This window comes from Taudactylus pleione, unplaced genomic scaffold, assembly GCF_031769625.1.
Source record: "Taudactylus pleione unplaced genomic scaffold, aTauple2 ptg000154l, whole genome shotgun sequence".
In the NCBI taxonomy this organism is placed as follows: domain Eukaryota; kingdom Metazoa; phylum Chordata; class Amphibia; order Anura; family Myobatrachidae; genus Taudactylus; species Taudactylus pleione.
In genome coordinates, this window is record NW_028284556.1 from 4,736,965 (window position 1) to 4,760,117 (window position 23,153).

The following is a 23,153-nucleotide window of genomic DNA, read 5'->3' on the forward strand; positions in this document are numbered from 1 at the left end:
TTGATAGATGGAAGTGGGAAAGAGACCTCCATTTATTTGGCAGGAGACTTCTCCTCACTAAATTTTATTCTTCTGCTTCGGCAGATATAGTCAATCAATCTCAATCCAATGCTAACAAATTGACAGGAATTTCAACTGTGGATTTGTCACATGAAAAGAATGAAGCTTTATCTATATTACAAAATCTGGGCGGATGAAACGGAAATTTCAGAACCTACATCAAGATCCATATGTAAGAGGAAGGGAACATTCTTCCCACAACTAACTGTGTGTCCTGAGGTGGGCACATTCATCAATTTAGTATCAAGAGACCTAGATGAATTGTATTTGAATAAGAACCGATATCATCAATCCATTACCAACATGACTAGGGAAGAACAACAAGCCCTTTGCGAAATTCAAAAATGGGAAGACATAGTGGTGAAACCCTCTGATAAAGGGGGAAATGTTGTTTTGTGGGCTAAGGATCAATATATAACAGAAGCCATGAAACAACTAAACGACATTACCTGTTATAAAAACTTAATGTTTAACCCACTTGAGAATTTCAAGAGACAATACAATAATATTATTGAACAAGCATATCAAGAAGGGGTGATAATTAAAACTGAATATCAATTCTTGAAAGTAGAAGACCCAGTGGTGGCGACATTTTATATGTTGCCTAAAATACACTAAAATGAAATCTTGCCACCGGGCTGTCCAATAGTGTCGGGGATTAAGAGCCTGACTGAACAGGCTAGTAAATTCTTAGATACTCATCTTAGAAAATATGTGATAGATCTACCATCTTACACGAAAGACACAATGGACGTACTGAGGAAATTAGATGAAGTCCATATAGAGGAAGGGGTTCTTTTGGCTACATGTGACATTGAGTCATTGTACACCATGACAAAGATGTTGAATCAGTAAAATACTTTCTTGATAAAGAGAGAACAACAGAATTTGGTGCCTTCCTGATTAAACTATTAACTTTTGTATTGACAAAAAATGTCTTTGTATTTGATGATCGGTACTATATACAGGTAAAAGGAACAGCTATGGGGGCGGCCTGTGCCCCCACTTATGCGAATATTTATTTAGGTTGGTGGGAGGAGATGATCGTGTTCATCGATGCCCATGAAGAGTACACTCGTCATATATTAATTTGGATGAGATACATCGATGATCTCCTTATAGTGTGGGATGGTCCTCAAGAGAAATTTAGGACATTCATCAGCCTTCTAAATGAGAATAACTTGAATCTCAAACTGACCTATGAAGTGAGTGAGGTAGAGGTGAATTTTTTGGATCTTAAAATACGTAGGATGGATGATGGAAGAATCACGACAGATTTATATAGGAAACCAACAGCGACAAATAGCGTGCTACATAATACTAGTACACACTTCCCACCGGTCCTTAAAGGTATTCCTAAAGGAGAATTTCTACATCTGAGGAGAAACTGCTCGGACCCCCAATCATTTGCTACTTGATCTGAGGAATTGCGACTACGTTTACTCAAGAGGGGATATAGTAATAGGGCTATTAAGAAAGCAAGATATGAGGCCACTCAGAAGGATAGAAACTCTCTACTATATTCTAACCGGGTTAAAGAGAATGAACCAGAGGTTATTCAGTTTGTGGGGGATTTCTGTATAGAGTGGCAGCACATCCAATGTATAATACAGAAACATTGGTCAGTACTTACGTTGGATGAGGATCTTGCTGATGCCCTGGGACCTAAAGCCTCTAAGTTGGAGACGATCAGCCAACTTAAAAGACAAATTGGTTAGGAGCCACTTTAATAGTAGAAGAGAGAGAAAAGCAGTGGCTGAAGGATCTTTTCAATGTGGAGGTTGCAAATCTTGCAACTATATGAAACGAACAATAGAGTTCAAGGATAAATATAATGAAAAACATAGAATACGAGATTACATTAATTGTAATACTGCTGGGGTAATCTACTGTATCACATGTCCATGTGAGAAACGATACGTAGGGATGACATCAAGACCCCTGAAACAAAGAGTACTCAAACATGCAGGCAATATCAGGAACTCTGGGTCAGATCTAGTGAAGTTTAAACAATTAACTTCAGTATCAAAACACTTCTATGATCAACATCAAAGTGATCCAAGGTATATGAAAGTATTCAGTGTGGAGAGATTACATCTTGGTATTAGAGGTGGGGATATTACCCAAGAATTATTGAAAAGAGAAAGCCACTGGATTTTTCTACTAGGTGGCCTGCAACCAATAGGGTTGAATGATAACATCAACTATGGGGTGTTCCTTAAATGAAATTAATAATCAAACCAACACTCTTTAATAACAATAATGCATCTGGATGTATTTATTCATTCAATTATTTATTTTGTTTAATTATTATGGCACTTTTTCATATATATATTAAGGATTTGATCAAGATGATATGTGGGTTTTTATATTTAGAAGATTTTATTTAATTTAATAGTCTATGTTTTGGAATTAATAATTTTATTTCACTTTATATTTAATTTTGAATTAATTTTGTATGGTTCTATGCTCTATAATTATGTTTAATGACACTATATATATTATTATTAAGTTTTATTATTTATCATTTATGGATTAGGTCCATAACTTATTACATCTTGCTCACAGGATGTAGAAATTATGAGCACATTATTAGTTTCAAACGCTGATTATTTTATTATATTTAATAGTTATCAAGGATATAAGTTATTATAAATTAATTTATGTATTGGTGTTTTGAGATATCACTGTTATTTATTTATTTATTAATATTAGTAATTATATGATATTAGTTTAGATCCAGTTTTATCTATATTTAATTGTAGTGTTTGTATCCCAGAGTAAATTAAGAGGAAGACTTGAGAGGTTATTTACATTCCAATTCTTTGTTTCTATTTCAATTCTGTTATAGAGAACTGAATAACCAATGGGAATGCTGACAGGAGGCACCCATTGGTTATAATGAACATCAATCAAAGAGCTTTGTGGTGATTGGGGGAAGACCAGGATATAGTTTTAGGCAGCCCTGAGGTCGGGTTGCTCCTATGATTAAGCCGATGGGCGAAACGCGCTTTAGGAATGCACAGACACGCGATGCATAGCGTGCTCTGTGATTTTTAAATGTATATGTCTCCACGCTAACTTACTGAATGTGAAAAAACCTATGTGAATATTATGTGTTATGCGAGCCGCCGATGTGCTGTGTTAGCTGCGGGGCGCAGAGTTGAATAATAAGTGTCTGCATATTTAAGTCTAAAATCTAACCACATACAGACATCACTCCTCGGGGGTACTCAATAATCAATACTCATTAATCCAAGCTTGTTAATCCATTACTGTACAACGTTTCAGATGAATATATTAAATTTTTTGGCAAAGCCTTGACGAAATATGTAATAATTGCATCAGAAACGTTGCACAGTAATAGATTAACAAGCTTGGATCATTGAGTACCCGAGGAGCGCTGCCTGTATGTGATTGTATGTTCAAGACTGAGCGCTCTGCACCCCGGCTGTTGAACGTTATTTGGAGTGCCGTCTACTTGACTATATTTATGTGGAGCTTTTCAGCTCCTCGAAGAATAAAAAAGGCGGCACTGCAAACATACACAGTGACATATACACGCACACACACTGACAAAGCCTAAACGCACACACTGACACACACACTGCACTGACAAAGCCTACACACACACTGATAAAGCATACACACACACACTCACTGCACTGACAAAGCACACACACACACACTGATAAAGCATACACACACACTCACTGCACTGACAAAGAACACACACACACACACTGCACTGACAAAGCACACATACACACTGATAAAACATACACACACACAGACTGCACTGACAAAGCCTACACACACACACACTGATAAAGCATACACACACACACACTGCACTGACAAAGCACACATACACACTGATAAAACATACGCACACACAGACTGCACTGACAAAGCCTACACACACACACACACTGATAAAGCATACACACACACACTCACTGCACTGACAAAGCACGCACACTGATAAAGCCTACACACACACACTGACACACACTCACTGCACTGACAAAGCACACATACACACTGATAAAACATGCACACACACACTGCACTGACAAAGCACACACACTGATAAAGCCTACACACACACACACACACTGATAAAGCCTACACACACACACACTGACACACACTCACTGCACTGACAAAGCACACATACACACTGATAAAACATACACACACACACACACTGCACTGACAAAGCGCACACACACACACTGATAAAGCCTACAAACACTGACACACACTCACTGCACTGACAAAGCACACATACACACTGATAAAGTCTATACACACACTGATAAAGCCTACATACACTGACATCTCTCCCACAATGTGGTGCCCCATAGGAATTGGGAAGGAACTGCCCGGGAGGAGCTGCGCGCTACTGCTGCAGCTCCCCCTACAGCCAGGTCAGCCAGGAGCACTTGCCGGCTGAGATCTCTTTACAAAAAAAAAAAATATTGATAAGCTGCGCTGCGCTGCGATGTAGTGGCTTGCAGGGGGGGGTTTCTAGGTTCTCGGAAACCCCCCCTGCGTGCGCGTATGAGAAGAATAGTTAATAGTTTGGGCAGAGTTACACTGCCTATGAGAGTACGTGCAGCAACAATGTATGTGATTTAGTAACAGCATGAGGATGGCAGAGTGATACCATTTAGTAACATAGCTGATATAATTATCACACGTGTTGCAATATAAGAGAGGAATGAGGTCTATTTATTCATAATGTCCCAGCTCTTCTGTTTCACAATATTAATATGAGATTGTGCAAGCATATGTTTCAATATGCACTCTGAGCGCTGTCTGGCGTCAGAGTGTTATTAGTGACACTGTTAGCTAGCTATTCGTATAGCTTTAATACCTACCATTGATTAATGGTCAGAATTTTGCGTACACTATATGAATATTATTATAATATAACCATCGCAGTGGATAGAGTGTTGATTGACTAACATTAAATTAGTGATAGTGACATGTGTGTAATTTAATCTTCAACACAATCTGATACAGTTAGGTATAGTGGAGACTAATGATTTTAATAATAAACGTATTATAATAAGTTTTATACATATATTCAAATCGATGAACAACCAATCAGCAGCTGCGGTCACTGTGAATGGATGCTGGTCGCATGTGCCCGGCACCCATTCACCGGCGGTTTGACCACCTGCGGGACACTGCGACCTGCGGGTGGAGACAGAACCCGCATGCTGTCTCAGCGGGGCACCGCGCTCGAGGTCAGGGTGCTTACTGCCCTTCAGAAATAGGGCAGGGCGCGGCGCCCCGCTGAAACAGCCTAGTGGGAACGCTATATGAGAGTGGGGGGATACTTTATTTTTTTTTTTTTAGGGTACGTCTCCAGTATGACGGGCCATCTTGAAGTCTGCCATCTTACACTTATGGACCACCCTGTATATAGTGGTTCATAGAAGACCTATTAATGAACATATTTTGGAGGCTCTTTATAATGAATTAACATATACAGGGGATGTATTTTAAATGTAAAAGTCAGTTAGGGGCCACATAAACTTATATAGGTTTTCAGTGAAATACTGTGAGAGCATATTTATTTATTTGTACTATGTTTTCAGGGTATCACAGGTGCTTTGGCAGTATTGATGAAGGATGCTATAAAGCCAACTTTGATGCAGACGTTGGAGGTAAGTAAAAACCAGATTCATATTTTGCTAACAAAATGCTAATATACACATTCACACAACACAGGACGTGTAACCAGAGTTGCATCCTATTCTATCACTTGCGTGAGTGTACAGTATATGTCAGAACAGTACCTAGGCAAGGCTACTGATGGCACTTCAGGACCGATCATAGTGCCGTCCTCTCACTATAACAATCCTGTTTGTCTGGTGTGTCGACTTTTCAAGCCAATACTTTTGCTGTAGTCACCTCAGGGATTCCAGGGCTAGGGACTCTGGGCCTGAGTCAGAGCCAGACGCTATTTGCACTCGCTCGTTCAGAAAAAGGGGCCGGCTATTTAAATTGAGCGCTCTTTGCGGTCTGTTGACGCCTCTATGTCTGAGCGAGCGAATGAAACATGCGCTCGCTATTTTGTAAAGACGCTCCCTGGCCGCTCGCATCCTACGTCATCTCCGCTATTTATTTGATTAATCGAGTACCTCAAAAGGCATCTGAACTGCTTGCAGTGCTTGTGGTTGGATTTTCCTACCGCAATCATGTCGACCACGTCACCAAGTGACGTGGTCGATGACGCTGCTTTGTTAATTATGCACACCCTTAAAACGCCCGTTTTGACCGTTTGGCACGCCTGCGTTGGGATCTCCACTCCCCGTTTTCAAGCACCTTCCCCTGTTACACCCACAAACTCCTCATCCTGTCACTCAAATTAGCAGGCACTCGCTATTTTGCGAGCGCTCGATTTCCGACCGCACTGACTGATTGGCGCATGCGCATTACGACCCATTCGCATGCGCAGATGCGCGAACATCGCTCGGAGCGAACAAGCGGCCGCTTACGAGCGGCTCTGAATCAGGCCCTCTGCCACTTGCCATAATTACTGATATGCCCAGTGTTGCCCTGGATAAGCATTTCCCACACTGGTTTTGGAACCTGCCACAGAAACTGGAGCTGTGATGGACTTCTTACACAAATGGAGAAGGAGTTGTTGGATTATGAATCTGTCAGCAGTTATTTGTCATGAATGTGCAATTTTTTGTTTTAAAACTGTTATTAATTCTGCTCTGTAGAACCGATGCTTACTTTTACTTATGTGTGTGTGTTCGGGAAGTAATAACTTCAGACATGCTGCAGCTCCCAGCCTCTGTGTATTCTTGAGAGTTATCAATTGCTTAATTAATAACGAGAAGGATTACATGTAATTACAAAAATCCAGCACATGAAAGGCAGAGCTCAGAGGAACATTCCATTCTCTTGTACGTACATCATGCCCCATGTTACTGTAATTTCCATGGTAGTGCAGAATTATACATAATAGCAGCACGAAGGTCGGAACCAAAGAAAATTGTATATTTGAACATTCTTCTAGCCTGCCACAATGATTTATCTTTTAAAAAAGCAAAAAAAAAATTTTTTTATTATGGGATTGCTGCTTTAAGTTAAACTAAAAACAACAATAGTCTTACCAATCTGCAAATTTAATTATACTTAAACCACAACAATATACAACCATATTCAAAATCTACAATTTCACTTGTTCAGGGATATCGATCTTTTAATAAGAGAGAATCCCATTTTACCAAACCTATTCCGTCCTAATACTGCTTGCAACCCTAATCTCAAACAAGTAGAATATTTTTCTCTGAACATTACCAAAGTGACACCTTTTCATGTTTGTAAGACTGTAAATAAAAGAACCTATCCTGGAGCTAAATTAAGCAGCATAAACACAATCTGAAGCAACAGGATTTACAACCCGAAGCTTTGTAAATAAACCCATTTGACTCTATTTAAATCTGTACCAAGAGGGTAGCCAAAAATAAGCATTGTGATAAATATTGCCTGATATATAATCATACTTACCTACTTTACAGATAGCCTTTCCAGAAGCAGAGGCCGGTTCGGGGGCGGACGGATGACGCAGTTAGGCCCCTTACTGGGAAAAGTCTACGATTTGTGGACCCGTGAGGAGGGTGTGGGGCTAAATGACTCAATTTGCTCCGTTTAGCTTCGCCCCCTCCTCGAAGACCCGCAAATTCCCCATTAAATCTCCCCATCCTGCCCGCTTCACTATGAAGTGGGCAGGCAGGATACGGGAGATCTGCCTACACTTCCGGGGGTGTGGGGGGCTACCCAAAAAAACGCTGGATCCTCTCGTGACTTCTGGGAGTGTAGGCAAGTATGCCACAAGCTTCATGCAATTTTGATACATGCATGTGGAAAAATATTTGGGCAAGGTTAATTTGGTTGTCCTACTGCATTAGCCCTTGTGCACAGATTTACATGACTAAATACAATCAATAACCTTATCCCATTTAACTCTATATTAACTCCAACAAAATACTCTATATAATGGAAGGTTAATGTGCTCCCCATAACTACATTTATGAACATAGCTTCTTTACTAAAAAAAAAGACACGCTGAAGATCACCATAATTCTGATAACACAACCTGAAAAAACAAAAGTGTTACATAAATGCAGAAAAACAATTCTAATCCCTGCTAGTTTAAAAAATGCTTGATGAAAGCCTAAGCTGGGCACCTTCTATGGCTGTTCTTTACTATGAACAATGGGATGTGAATTCATTTTGAAGCAAACTCAACACACTTTTGAAAATGGACAATGGAAATAAGTGCGCTGCCAGGAATTGCTGTGTGTGTGTGTGTATGTGTATGTATATATATATATATATATATATATATATATATACATCTATAAATATACACAAGGCGGCGGCACCCACACATTTAAAGCACTCTGGTCACAGAGACCCTCAAGTTTGAACTGAAACATGAGGGTCTCTGTGACCAGAGTGCTTTAAGTCTGTGGGTGCCGCTGCCTTGTTTGTATATTTCGAGCAGCGTTTGGGAGTGCCAAGGACTACGTGTGTGTGTGTGTGTATGTATATGTATATATAATATATATATATATATATATCACATTTTTATTATACCACAATAACCAGAATCCGTATATTATAAACGTAAGTAAACCAACCATAACCTCTAAAACACAGAGCAATAAATTATAGACAATGATAATGTATTCGAAAAAAACCTGTGACAACAGGGCTTAAAAAAACATAGGAATAATGTATGGTATAGTGTATCACATCAAACTCCAGGTGATATGGTCAGGGGATATCACTGGGAATAGCAGTCTCTCATGTAAAAGCAGTCTATAGAAAGCACAATTGCATATACAGTGCATCCGGAAAGTATTCACAACGCTTCACTTTTTCCACATTTTGTTACGTTACAGCCTTATTCCAAAATGGATTAAATTCATTTTTGTCCTCAAAATTCTACACACAATGGCCCTCATTCAGACCCGGTCGCAAGCGCTGAGCGCTCGCAACCGGGTCGATGTTAAGGCCCTGCGCACGCGGCCGCATTGCGCGTGCGCAAGCCCCGGAGCGAGAAATTGTCTCGCTCCGGAGCTCACTACAAAAGGGACGGCTGTCGATGGTGATCGGCAACTCGCCCCGTTTTGTAGGTGGGGCGGAGAGGTGGCTACACAAACGGAGGCGTTCCTGACGGAACGCCTGCCGTTTGGTGGGCAGCCACACTGACATCAGCAGAGATGTCAGTGGGGAGCTTGCTGTTGCCTAGACCCAACCTTAGGGTCTCGTCGCAAGCCCCGATGGTCACGATGGTCTTGACCATCAACCTGGTCGGTCGCTAAAGCTGTGGGTGGTAACCCACAGCTTAGCTAGCGACCAGGAGGCCGCACTAAAACATACAAGCGGCTGCCCTCATTCAGAACGAGCGCTTGCTTCTTGCGAGCGCCTCTGAATGAGGGCCTATACCCCATAAGTTTTTTTTTTTTAGATTTTTGCTAATTTACTTAAAAAAAAACCACTAAGAAATCACATGTACATAAGTATTCACCGCCTTTGCCATGAAGCTCAATATTGAGCTCAGGTGCATCCTGTTTCCACTGATAATCCTTGAGATGTTCCTACAGCTGGAGTCCACCTGTGGTAGATTCAGTTGATTTTACATGATTTTGAAAGGCATACACCTTGCTATATAAGGTCCCACACTTGACAGTGCATGCCAGAGCACAAACCAAGCATGAAGTCCAAGGAATTGTCTGCAGACCTCCGTTACAGCATTGGCTCGAGGCACAAATCTGGGGAAGGGTACAGTAAAATATCTGCTGCTTTGAAGGTCCCAATGAGCACAGTGGCCTCCATCATCCATAAATGGAAGAAGTTTGGAACCACCAGGACTCTTCCTAGAGTCGGCAAGCCGTCTAAACTGAGGGATAGGGGGAGAAGGGCCCTAGTCAGGAAGGTGACCGAGAATCCGATGGTCACTCTTTCAGAGCTACAGCATTCCTCTGTGGAGAGAGGAGAACCTTCCAGAAGGACAACCATCTCTGCAGCAATCCACCTATCAGGTCTGTATATTAGAGTGGCCAGACAGAAGCCACTCCTTAGTAAAAAGCACATGGCAGCCCAGCTGGAGTTTGCCAAAATGCACCTGAAGGACTCTCTGGTCTGATGAGACAAAGATTGAACTCTTTTTGGCGTGAATGCCAGGCATTATGTTTGGAGGAAACCAGGCACCGCTCATCACCAGGCCAATACCATCCCTACAGTGAAGCATGGTGGTGGCAGCATCATGCTGTGGGAATGTTTATCAGTGGCAGGAACTGGGAGACTAGTCAGGATAGAGGAAAAGATAAATGCAGCAATGTACAGAGACATCCTGGATGAAAACCTGCTCCAGAGCGCTCTTGACCTCAGACTGGGGCGACGGTTCATCTTTCAGCAGGACAACGACCCTAAGCACCCAGGCAAGAGAGCAAAGGAGTGGCTTCAGGACAACTCTGTGAAAGTCTTTGAGTGGCCCAGCCAGAGCCCAGACTTGAATCCAATTGAACATCTCGAGAGAACTGAAAATGGCTGTGCACCAATGCTTCCCATCCAACCTGATAGAGCTTGAGAGTTGCTGCAAAGAGGAATGGGTGAAACTGGCCAAAAAATGTGTGCCAAGCTTGTGGCATCATATTCAAAAAGACTTGAGGCTGTAATTGCTGCCAAAGATGCATCAACAAAGTATTGAGCAAAGGCTGTGAATACTTATGTACGTGTGACGACTTTTTTTTTTTTTTTTATTTAAATTTGCAAAAATCGCAAAAAAACTTTTTACACGTTGTTATTATGGGGTATTGTGTGTAGGATTTTGAGGACAAAAATTCATTTATTCCATTTTGGAATAAGGCTGTAACATAACTAAATGTGGAAGAAGTGAAGCGTTGTGAATACTTTCCTGATGCACTGTATAGAAGCCAAGTGAGTAAAGCAGCAGTCACTGGTTAGTAAATAGCTATATAGAATTATTCTCATTGATTGATACTATGAGGGCTGTATATGGGTAGCGTCAAATATAACTCTTCTATTTTTCTTTTTTTTTGTATGCTGTTAAAATGTAAATGGGTATAGAAATGTAGCCCATTGGTTCAAATCATCAGCCAGTTGTTGCTGCTGGGAATGTCTGTGGTGTTGTGTTTTTTTAAACGATATGCTCAATTGACCTGCATCACTGCCCCCCCCCTCTCTGATTGCAAGTGTTACTGCTGCATGTCAAATACAATGTCACAGGCTTAGGTAGCAGAAGTGGGAATAATGTAAATTGGATTGGTAGCAGGGCAGGGGAGTCCTCGAGCAAAATGAAGACTGAAGCAAGGTGAGGGTGACAATATACAAATTCATTCTTCCCTGAACATACATAGGTAGAGCTTAGTCTATCTCTGGGTGTAGTACTGTAGTATCGGGACAGAGAGATGCAGGCAGGACATTGTCACTCTGCTGGCTGAGAGACGTGTGTGTCTGTGACAACCTAGGAATGGGTTTATGTCCCTGGCATGCTCCACTGGAGGTCCGCATACGTGATAGTCAGAAGTACAAGGAACAGCGTGCAAAGATTATGTTGTCTTCCCTTGATCAGTATAAGTGGGCATTCTCTTCCCTTGACCAATCTAGAGGGGCCTATCCATTAGCAGATATAATGAATGATATGTTGTTCATTTTATCTGCTAATGGATAGGCCGTGAACGATGACAGATGCTCACTCCCGCGGCCGATAAATCGCATCTATCATCTCTCCAACATGTTGGTCAATTATCGCATATAGCTGTGCGATATTAGCAATATCGTAAAGTTTATATGTGGTAAACGAGGAACGATATTAGCAGTAGCTACAGAGCGCCGCAGAGAAAAAAATCCACTCCCTGAATGATGTCATGCGATATCGTTCATCTTTCGCCAAAATCTGTCATGTACATGACAGATATCGTTCAGCACAGCCACTGGAATTTTCAAGGGATATCTTTTGTCTTTCATCGCTCAGAAATACATCTGCTAATGGATAGGCCCTTTAAGGATGATTTAGTTGCAGAACACTTGTAATGGCGGCACATCACAACGCAACATTGCTCGTTTTACACAGCGATACATAACAAAATTAGGGTTACTGCTCTACATAATTCTTGCCAATATGTGTAGACACAAACTGCAACCACACATTGCTGAGAATTTAATCACTTCCTCTGTTTGGCTGTAATGATTACTGTTCAGAATAGCAGATACATTTAGGGACGCATTCAAGTAGCTGCTATAACTCATTAACTGGTGTAAATGTGACTTTTTACGGGAGACTCGAATTTGAAGCTTTTCAATTATTACGTGCGTTAAATCTTCATAGTAGTTAACACAACTTTTTGTTTCTGCGGCTGGTCAGACCTGCTGTAATTGTGCGTGACAGGCTGATGTGCGTTGATTGTACCGATGTATTCGCAGGAGTGCGAGGTAGTACGGATATGAGAAAGCAGCAGTCTGCATCTCTATGCCGGATGAGCTATGGCGGGCATTAACATACATTCGCAGCTGCGTTCCCTAAGAATTCGTAGCTGCGTACGCAATAGTGATCCTTAATGAATCAGGCCCTTGGTTCACAACCATCGAAACACCCTCCTTAATGATTTTTTAGGCACTTCGATGTTTTTAATTAGATGAATTTGGCCAATAATGTAATTTTTGGGGTAAAATTCTGCAAAATGCAGAATAATGGGTTACAAGATGTTGGACAGGTATAAGGGGGTGCTGTGTGAATAGGAAAGAAGTTTTTAAGCTTGCAGGTGGGAGTTACAGGTGTTTTTTAACACATTTTTAAAAGAGGCTTAAAATTACAGAAATATTTACTTACAGGCATTTTTATGCACCCCAAATTTATCTAGAGAATTTACTTTGCAGAAAAACACTTGCTTTCTATCATTTTTTTCACTGTTTTTGAAAAAATACATATAAAATCCAGGGTTAGGATACCGACACCCGTCGGGTAAGTACCCTAAACCTCCTTCCCAGCACCCTACCCCCCCCCAGTGCCTAACCTTAACCCCCACTAGTACCTAACTCTCCTCCTAGTGTCTAACCCTCTCCCTGTCCCCACTACTTACCATCAGGATGCCGGTGGTCGGGATGCCAGTACTGGAATTGTGACTGGAGTCGGGGTTCCAGCACCGGCATTCTGAATGCCGACATCCCGCACGCCAGTATTCAACTGCATCCCATTTTAAGAACCCCAAATACGTTACTATTGGCCACTTGCAGATTTTTATACTGTTATCCAATATTAGTTTACATTTGTTTGTGGTACAGGTTGATTTCCAAATTTTCACCCACGCTTAACGCGTGGGTATTACCAGCAAGAATTTCTATGCGACTGCCAGAATAAGCATTTTCTAATTGCGCTTTAATTGGGAGAAAATGTATTTATTGGGTCTAATTGAATATGGGCCTTTGTAGCTGGCACATTTGTGTAATAAAGTATCTCTATGTATAATCATTATTGTAGTAATCTACTATATAACAGTTTGTAAATATAAACTGGTACTTTAATAATGACTTTGGATTTTAACAGGGAACACCCGTGTTTGTCCATGCTGGGCCTTTCGCTAACATTGCACATGGAAGCTCCTCAGTATTGGCAGACAAGATAGCATTGAAACTCGTGGGAGAAAATGGCTTTGTGGGTAAGTCAACTTTCACTGTACCTCGGTGCTCTTATTACAGTTATGCAGATTTAAAAGTAAACTTGTGTTTTTTCTCAATAGCAATTTATTGGTTATGATAGGTGCAGTCTTGTTTTTTTAATATTTTTTTTCTCACCCATTTATCTTCCCTGAAATGCTCAGATTGTACATATATGTAATGGGGGAGATTTAATACGCTGCAAGCTACTGATGGAGCCTTGCGTTATGTACGGCTGCACATTTTTAGGCATTAGTGTACTGGAAACATTGCTTATTTTTGTTTATTTACTATAATAATCAATGTTTTCTATAATCTATGGAGTCTCATTCTGTGAGGTCCCTACGGACCTCACATTTATTTGAATGTCCCCCAGAATGTGTGAGTATTTTATAAGATAAAGATGGTAACACGGTGATAAGAACATAAGCAAACTAAATACATAATCTTACTGTAGATGTCTAAGGTACAGTACATGGGCAGCCCAGAGGGTAGATCTTTTTAATGGAAATATTAAAGCATAAAGCACAGAAAATGTGAATTTTAGCGGAATAGAAATTGTGAATTTGAGAATTTAACTAAATCTGAGTGTAAAATATCAATTATTGGTTTAAATGGGCAAACCGCACAGAAAGCTTAGCATACTATAAACCCCTTTTAAATTTTGTCTCATTTGCTTAAACATTTTTTTAATCTTTTTGGATAGAAACTATGCGTAAAAATATAAACCGAGAAATGTGTTTTATTCTTTGGCTGCATCTTGATATTCACACCAGCTTTACATCTGAATCTTGGATGTAGGCATTAGGTCGATATTCATAATGTCAACAGTTGTGATGTCGATATGTGAAATGTTGACATTAGGTTAGGCTGCAGGATGGGAAGGCAGTTGGGGAGGTTAGGGTTAGGCACTAGAGGGAGTGTTAGGGAAAGAGATTAGGGTTAGGAGAACTGCACTTACCGGAACCCTGGAGCATCAAATGACTCGGCTGGAAGTGACAGTCACATGTCCACCAGGAGCTGTACAAGAGCCCCTGCAGCTGTCGGGAGCATATAAGTCACCGCTAGGCCACCAGGGACGATATTTTGACATTTTAACATGTCAGCATTTCATCAGTGCAATATATGATGAATGTCGACATTATGATTGGGGACAAATCCTACCGCAACCAAATTTTTGGGCATGTTGGGAAAGACAATATTCAAAGAAATTTATAACCCTCCTACCTAACGCAATTCTATGAAAGGGATACGGTTACTCTGATATCACGGAAACTTACCATTGATCAACTTAGTGCTTATTATGGTTCATAGGGTCTACAGAAAAATGACAGGAGGTTAGATCGAGGTTACAACACTGTAAAAAAATAAAGTAATCCCCTTTCAGATATTTTGACCAAGGTAGAATGATGATATTATTAGTTTGGTTGATGAAAAAACTCTTTGTTTGAATGGTTGAAATGTCAGATCATGAAAACCTCAGCAAGTGAACATGTCTTATGATGTTATCATGCCCTCTCCCATAGTAGAGAGAATCGGCCTATCATTTCATGAATTCACTGTTCTGCTTATTGCCTGTTCCCCTGCTACACTCCATAATAATCCTGTCTCCTGAACAATACCATCCCCATTGCTTTATTCATTATTTTTTCTGCATTGAGGCAGATGAACTACCATGCTCAGTTAAATAAACTATTGGTAAGTTATCATGACAGTTTTCCAGATTATCTTACTGCTAAGCAGGTACCTTCCTGGGGATAACACAACGCTTTGCCCTTTTATAAGTGTGCTCAGTGCATTCTCTGGGATCTACTTGGACCTGGTGAAGTATTTCAGCTGGCCTCCATTGAGAACTGTAGAAGCTGTATGTACGAAACACATTAAGGAGCTGCTCTTCTCCGTGTTATAGTTTTGCATGCAGAGTCTTCCATTGTGCGCTTAATATCCACCGTTAGCATGTTCTGCTTTAAAAAAAAACATCTTACGCTTATAGCACAGTGGTAAGTGAAGACATACCACACATTTCTGTTTTCCTTCTGTGAGTAGCTGTGAACTGTAAGCTCCTTGTTTTATCCTTTGCTTTCATACTTATGAATGTAAATTGCTGTTGCTATGTGACAGCCTCTGTGCTCTGAAAGAAGGTTTTAATCATTTGATGTGACCTGTTACTCCTGCCTGTGATTTATTAACTCTCTAACTGTTTGAACGACGGCTTCCAATCTTTAGGGCAGGTCTAGTGTTGCTACAGGTGGAATGTTAACATCACTGAAATTCAGCATACTATTTCTATTTATTTTTCAGGGGTTGGACATATTGCTGTTTCTGATGTATAAACCGTATGTACTTATTTATGTGGTGTGGCTATTAAATAACAAGACTGATGCTACTATTAAGTACTTTTTAACTTTGTTCCCCTTCTACAGTATGTACTCCCCTCCTGCATCCACACACCGCTGCATTATTGCTTTCCATTGGTCAGGGCCGCAACTAGGGGGGGGGCCGGAGGTGCATGTGCATCGGCTCCGTGGGGAAACTCCAAGCCGGACGCCCGCTGAGATGTTAGTACCAGCGGGCGCCCGGCTCCTTCTCTGCAGCGCCGTGCTAGCCGGAGGCTGGAGTTTTCTCCTGAACTCCAGCTTCCGGCTCTCCCCACAGGCACTATGGGAGAGAGGTAATGACGTCTCTCCCATAGTTCCGAGGAGCAGCCGGGCGGACCCGACGGCGGCAGTCACAGGAGCGGGGTTAAAGGAAAGTATTTTTTTTTTGCGTGTGTGGATGTGGCACTACGGGGGCATTAACAGGGGGCACTACAGGGGAACTACAGTGGCATTACCTACAGGGGCATTACCAGGGGGCTCTACAGGTGGCATTACCAGGGGGCTCTACAGGGGGACTACAGGGGCATTACCAGGGGGCTCTACAGGGGCATTACCAGGGGGCTCTACAGGGGCATTACCAGGGGGCACTACAGGGGCATTACTAGGGGGCATTACTATTTGGGCACTACAGGGGCATTACCATATGGGCACTACAGGGGCATTACTATAGGGACATTACCATATGGCCACTAGTACAGGGGCATTACTATAGGTGCACTGCTGAAGGGGGCATTACTATGGGGGCACTGCTGCAGGAGGCATTACTATGGGGGAATTACCGGGGAGGGGGGCACCAAATTACTGTCTTGCCCCGGGTGACAAAAACCCTATTTTTGGCCCTGCATTGGTCAAAGTTGTGCTGTAGCTCATTACATGTCAGCTGTCTCAACAGCTCTCTCGTTTTCTTCTTTACCTCAGTAACTGATGCAAAACTGGTTTCCTGGATTTTTTTTTTTTTAAATCCAATAATTTTTATTACATTTTTAATGATACAATAATCTACACTAAATAAACAATTAAATAATAATATAATAAAGAGAAAATGTATAGCAATAATACATGTGTGGTCCCATTTCTTATCATTTAAACGGCGCAATGTAAAACAAAAAAATTTCTTTTCATATATATCATATAGTGTAAATATTAGTTTGTCGCATAATATCTCAATAACAGAAACATAGTCAACGTTTTATGTACATTATATTCAACATATTACACTGGAACTACCCAGTAAAGATATTCTTGCACGATTATATGAAGAGTCAAGCCATCTATCCCATATGTCATAGTACTTCTGAACTGTATTTCTAGCAGTGTAAACATATTTTTCATGTGCGGCAACCACACTGACCAAGGAGTGCCAGGTTTCCAAGTCTGGCCCATTTGCCGCCATCCACTCCCTTGCTATGCATACCTTAGCAAGCATACAAAGATTAGTAGTATATCGTACAGCATGCTTGTCAATTGTGTCTGGGTCTATTAAGCCAAAGTACATGACGCAGGGGTTAGAATATCTTGAGGTATACCCGTAGAAACAATAACACGAAGTACGTCTTGCCAAAAAGAGTTAATTACAGGACACAGCCATAAAAGATGCCAAAAATTACCCCCAGGTGATCTGCATTTGGGGCATTTTGAGTCTGTCCTACCCCCTATTCTAAGTAACCGGGCGGGAGTCATATATACTCTATGAATTATAAACTATTGTATCTGCTGATATCTTACAGACATAGTGGCTAGGCGAGGACTAGCAAGAGCTGCTATCCAATCATCTTCCGCCAATATTCCAGTATCATTTTCCCATTGTTTTATAGATCAGAATTATGATGCTTATTCAATAAAGTAGAGTAAATCACAGATATCAAGCATCTAGAACTAGTAGATTGTAGTAGAACTTTAATAGGAGATTCATGTATAGACAGAGGAGCCTCAGAGAATTGGCCATTAATAGCATGTCTAAGCTGAAGATAACGAAAAAAGAAATGGTTGGGTACATCAAACTCTAGCTACAATTGATGGAAGGACTTCAGAATTCCCGCATGATATATCTGTCCAAGCGATACTATCTCCTATCGACCCCAAGCCTCTCCGACCTGTAAAGCAGAAAGTTCCCCGAGACTATTCGCATGAGCAAGAGGAGTATCCGGATCCATGCCCTCAGCCTGCATAATAAGCGATACAAGTCTCCAAATAGTAATGGCTTGCCTAATTAAGGTCATGTTGACTATATGTATATTGTCCCTCAAGAGTAGTTGTAGTGGTGATAAACCTGACTTGGACTGAGCCAAAACAAGGGTAGATAAAGAATCAGCAGCTTTATCATGAATCCATTCCTAGGTATGTGTTAATTGTGCTGCGTAGTAATAAAATTTGAAAAGGGGTAACGCCAGACCACCAGAATCACGATGTCTAGTCAAAGTATCTAATTTGATTCTAAGGGTTCTATTTACTTCAATCTGTATATTGAATGCAGATTGTAGTGTGATATTAATGACTGAATTCGCATTGCGAATTCAGGCAATATCACAGGGATTTACTACAAATCCCTTGCAGGGACAGAGCTTGCGATAAAGCTCTATCCATGCGAATCCTATCCGCACACTAGTCACAGTATTATCAGAAAAAATACAGTGACAAAGTGCCCGCGCATGCGCTGACTGGCCGCCGCTGCTACCCCGCGCGCCAAGCCCCACCCCCCGTGATTGCGGACCCTACCTCCCTTTCACACCTCCCCCTCCCTTAATTACACTTGCCTGCATGATCCGGGCCTCTGGTGATGTCCCATACTGCACTGGGACCCGATCACCTGATGACCGGGCTGCAGTGCAGCATGGGAGACCAGCTGACCGGAGGGAGGACCTCACCCGGAGTCAGTTAAGTTAATTTTTTTTTTTACTATTTTTTTTTTTGCAGTGAATCAGCTTGCGGTCTGTTTAGACCACACAGCTGATTACTGGGACCGGCTCTGCTTTCCCCGTTAGAGCAGAGTAGGAGTCCGGTAACTGGGGGAAACCCTTGATAAAGCCACCTCCAGGTGGCGTTATTATCACAGGGCCTCCCTAGGTATTTTTTTCACAATTTATTTTTAGTAACTACCAGGCAGATCACATTTCCCATTACAATTATGGGAAATGCGATCTGATTACTAAAAATAAGTGATTCTTAGGGGTTGGAGTAGAATTTTACGAATTCTACTCCAATTACCTTGCAATAACTATAGGTGATAATAAAATAATCTGAAAAGGGTGTGAAAACACCCCTTTTCACTTTATTTTAGTCAAAATAATGTTAATAGAGCCCTAAATCTCTTGTTAATCCACAGTAATGAAGACAATAGACCATCAATTTGTTTAAATAACTTCTGAGGGATATACATCGGGGAGTGATATAAAATGTACAGGATCTTAGGTTGCAGAACCATCTTGACAAGATTTACTCTGCCCATTCATGTTAGTGGTAATCTACCCCATATCGGGACACAAGACTTGAGGTATTCAATCTGTGGCATAATGTTCAGTGGCAGATATTTTTGAGGGACATTAGAGATCCAAATTCCTAAGTATTTGAACGAATCCACCCATTTCAAAGGGAGATTTATAATGGGATTAGTGGGGCAAGCACCTTTGAAGGGAAGAATGCACGATTTATCCCAGTTAATCATTAAACCTGAATATTTTCTAAATAAATCAATAACTTCTAGGGCCTTAGGCATAAAAACATCATATTTCTTGATAAAGAGTAATATGTCGTCCGCATACAGTGCAATCTTCTCTACCCTGGATCCCAACTGGAACCCTTAAATGTCAGAGCTGGCTCTAATGATACATGCCAAAGGCTCTATGGCTATAGCAAATAGAGTGAGTGACAAAGGACATCCCTGCCTCGTTCCCCTAAAAAGTGAAAATGATGCAGAAATAAATCCGTTTACTGACACTCTCGCCACAGGATCCGAATATAATAACTTTACCCACTTAATATATCCCAGGCCAATGCCAAAACGTTCCATGGTTTCCCAAAGAAATACTCACTCGACCGAATCAAACGCCTTAGCGGCATCCAACGACACAATAATAGAAGTTTGTACATCCCCACATTTTATCTGTAATTGTGTGAATAATCGACGAAGATTTACCTCCGTGGACTTACCCGGCATAAAGCCTGTCTGATCAGGATGAATCAGTTGGGTTATAACCTTATTAATCCTAGAGGCCAGTTCTTTTGCTAGAATTTTCAAATCTGTGGGGAGAAGTACTATAGGTCGATATGAGTCAGTCCGAGTAGTATCTTTGCCTGGCTTAGGTAAGACAATTATTAGTGCCTCAGACATAGAATTTGGTAAGGTGTTATTTGCATAAATTTGATTAAAGAGCTCAAACAATTGGGGTACAAACATTTTTTTATGTTTTTTATATAGCTCAAGGGGAATCCCGTCTAATCCTGGGGTTTTTCCATTGGGAAAGGAGTTTAAGGTCACTTCAAATTCCTCTAACGTCAAGGGAGAGTCAAGAAAGTCCCTCGCCTCTGGGGAGAGTGTCGGAAGGGATATAGTAGATAAGAATTCACGCACTTCCTGTTGAGTATAAACTAATCTAGATTTGTATAATTGATGGTAGTACCTGACAAATTCCTCTGCAATATCTGGAGTTCACACATGAGCGACACCATCAGAACCAATTAATTCAACCACTGTATTAGACGACATCTGTTCGGTTCGAGCCAGGTTAGCTAAATAGGACCCAAGTCTATCACCAGATGCCTATTGCAAATGCGAATTAAAAAGTAATTTATAGTGAGCCTTGTCCATTAAACAATCTTTCCATAATTTTGGGGCAGCCTACCATGCTTCTTTAGTTGATTCTGATCCGTCAGAAATATAAGCTAATTCTAAAGATCTACAGGAAGTCTCCAATTCCAGCTCAGTTTTATTTTATAGGAAGACTTTAAACCAGCAACTCTGGATTAAAGACCCTCTGAGAAATGATTTAAAAGCATCCCAAAGTACTGCAATAGATGTAGTGCCACTATTTAACTCAAAAAATTATTTCCAAGCAGTCTCTAATTCTACCCCAGAACCCATACATGACAACCAGAACTGGTTACATTTCCAAAAGGTTTGACCCCGCTGGCCCTCCATGTCAAGACTGATTGTTAATGGGGAATGATCAGATATACCCCTAGTCTCATATTGTACTTTGTGTACTCTCAGCATTAATTCTGGTGTTACTAATGCCAGGTCAATCCTAGAGAACGATGAATGAGTGTATGAAAAACAGGAATACTGTCTCACAGAAGGATATTGCGTCCTCCAGGCATCGACCAACCCCATTCCCCCCACCATACTCGAAAATCCAGATCCCCTCACACGTGCATCAGAAACAGACATTCTATACCTAATAACGGGTCTAAGATATTCTTAAAATCCCCAACACATAAGGCAGGCGTTCCCGGGAATAAGGCCAAAAATTCAGCCGCCTTTTTAAGAACATCATGTGAATATGGTAGTGGAATGTATACCGCCAATAACAATAAAGATATGGAGTTAATCTTACATTTCAAGAATACATATCTACCCCAAGCATCGCATTGCACCTGTTCTAAAGTAAACTGGACAGATTTACGCACCAATATGGACACGCCCCTGGACGCCTAAGTATGTGAAGAATGGTATGTCCAACCAATCCACGGCTTTTTTAAAGACTTCAATTTCCCACCAATTAAATGAGTTTCCTTAATACAAATTATATCTGAAGTGTACTGTTTTACCTGCCTGAACACCAATGATCTCTTGATTTTATCATTCAACCCTCTCACGTTCCAAGTGAGAATATTACTATTATGTGGCGCTGTAATTTAATATAATACTGAAAATATTGAAACAACCATGAGAGCACACAATAAAAACGTATACAATACCACACGTAGCAATTGAAAAGAAAATAAATTTAAAAAAAAATATCCCATACAAACTGGCTTGGGCCCATCCCTTATAACACCCCCCACCCTGTATACCATACCCAACCTACGCATACCTTGTACCTAAACACCCCTAACCCTTACAACTAAACTAGGCAATATGAATACAATATATTACCTTACCTCTAATAAAAGAAGTGGAGCAAAATATATAATGACGACAGAACATAACACAAGGAGGCCTCCGAACACGGAGTCATCCCCGGGAACAAATACAAAATCTTAAAGATTATAATATAGAATTATCCGGTAAACAGTCAGCAAAAATATAGACACTGATCTACCTATAAGTGACTGTATAGCCCAACACAAATATAATATGAATATAATAGACAATAACTATTGAAGAGAAAATATTGAGAATACAGGATCTTAATACGTTATATAATGAAACATGTAACCTTATAGCAGAGACCAATTTGACATTCGCCATATGAAGATATAGGACTAATATAACGCAAAATATCAATCATTAGTCAGTGCATCCCTGGCTGGTTGGGGGTCAAGCCATTGTGCCGCTTCCCTCGAAGTCGTGAAGAATTTGGTTTCGCCATCAGCAATTACACTGAGCTTAGATGGATACAACATGGCATAGGAGGTATTGAGATCACGGAGTCGCCTTTTAGTCGGAAGAAATTTTGCCCTATCCTTTTGTATCTCCATAGCGAAGTCAGGAAATACAGGGATACGAGTCCCATTCCACTGTAGAGGGCCAAGAGTGCGGGCCAATCTAAGAACAGAGTCCTGGTCACGGATATGGAGGAATTTCGCTATGAGAGTTCGCGGTGGTGCCCCAGGCGGCAGAGGTCTTGAAGGCACCCGGTGGGCTCTCTCAATTGTAAAATATGATGAAAAAGAAGTAGAGCCAAATGTGTCCAGTTTTCCAAGAATTTTTCAGGATTGGTACCTTCCTCCTTCTCTGGTAACCACATGAATCGCACATTGTTACGCCTGAGCCGTCCCTCCATGTCAGACATTTTCCTCTGTATGGATGTAAGCTGCGAATCAATAGAATTAACACGAACA

At 41.0% G+C, this 23,153-nt stretch overlaps 1 protein-coding gene across 2 annotated transcripts in view; it reads left to right on the plus strand.

The window, feature by feature from the left end:
- Positions 1 to 23,153, plus strand: part of MTHFD1L (methylenetetrahydrofolate dehydrogenase (NADP+ dependent) 1 like) — a 202,970-nt gene that overhangs the window by 131,135 nt on the left and 48,682 nt on the right. For both annotated transcript variants that reach the window (XM_088474356.1, XM_088474357.1), the window contains exons 19-20: positions 5,673 to 5,741; positions 13,667 to 13,778. In XM_088474356.1, the coding sequence (XP_088330482.1) occupies positions 5,673 to 5,741; positions 13,667 to 13,778 (181 nt within the window). The remainder of the gene's footprint in view (positions 1 to 5,672; positions 5,742 to 13,666; positions 13,779 to 23,153) is intronic.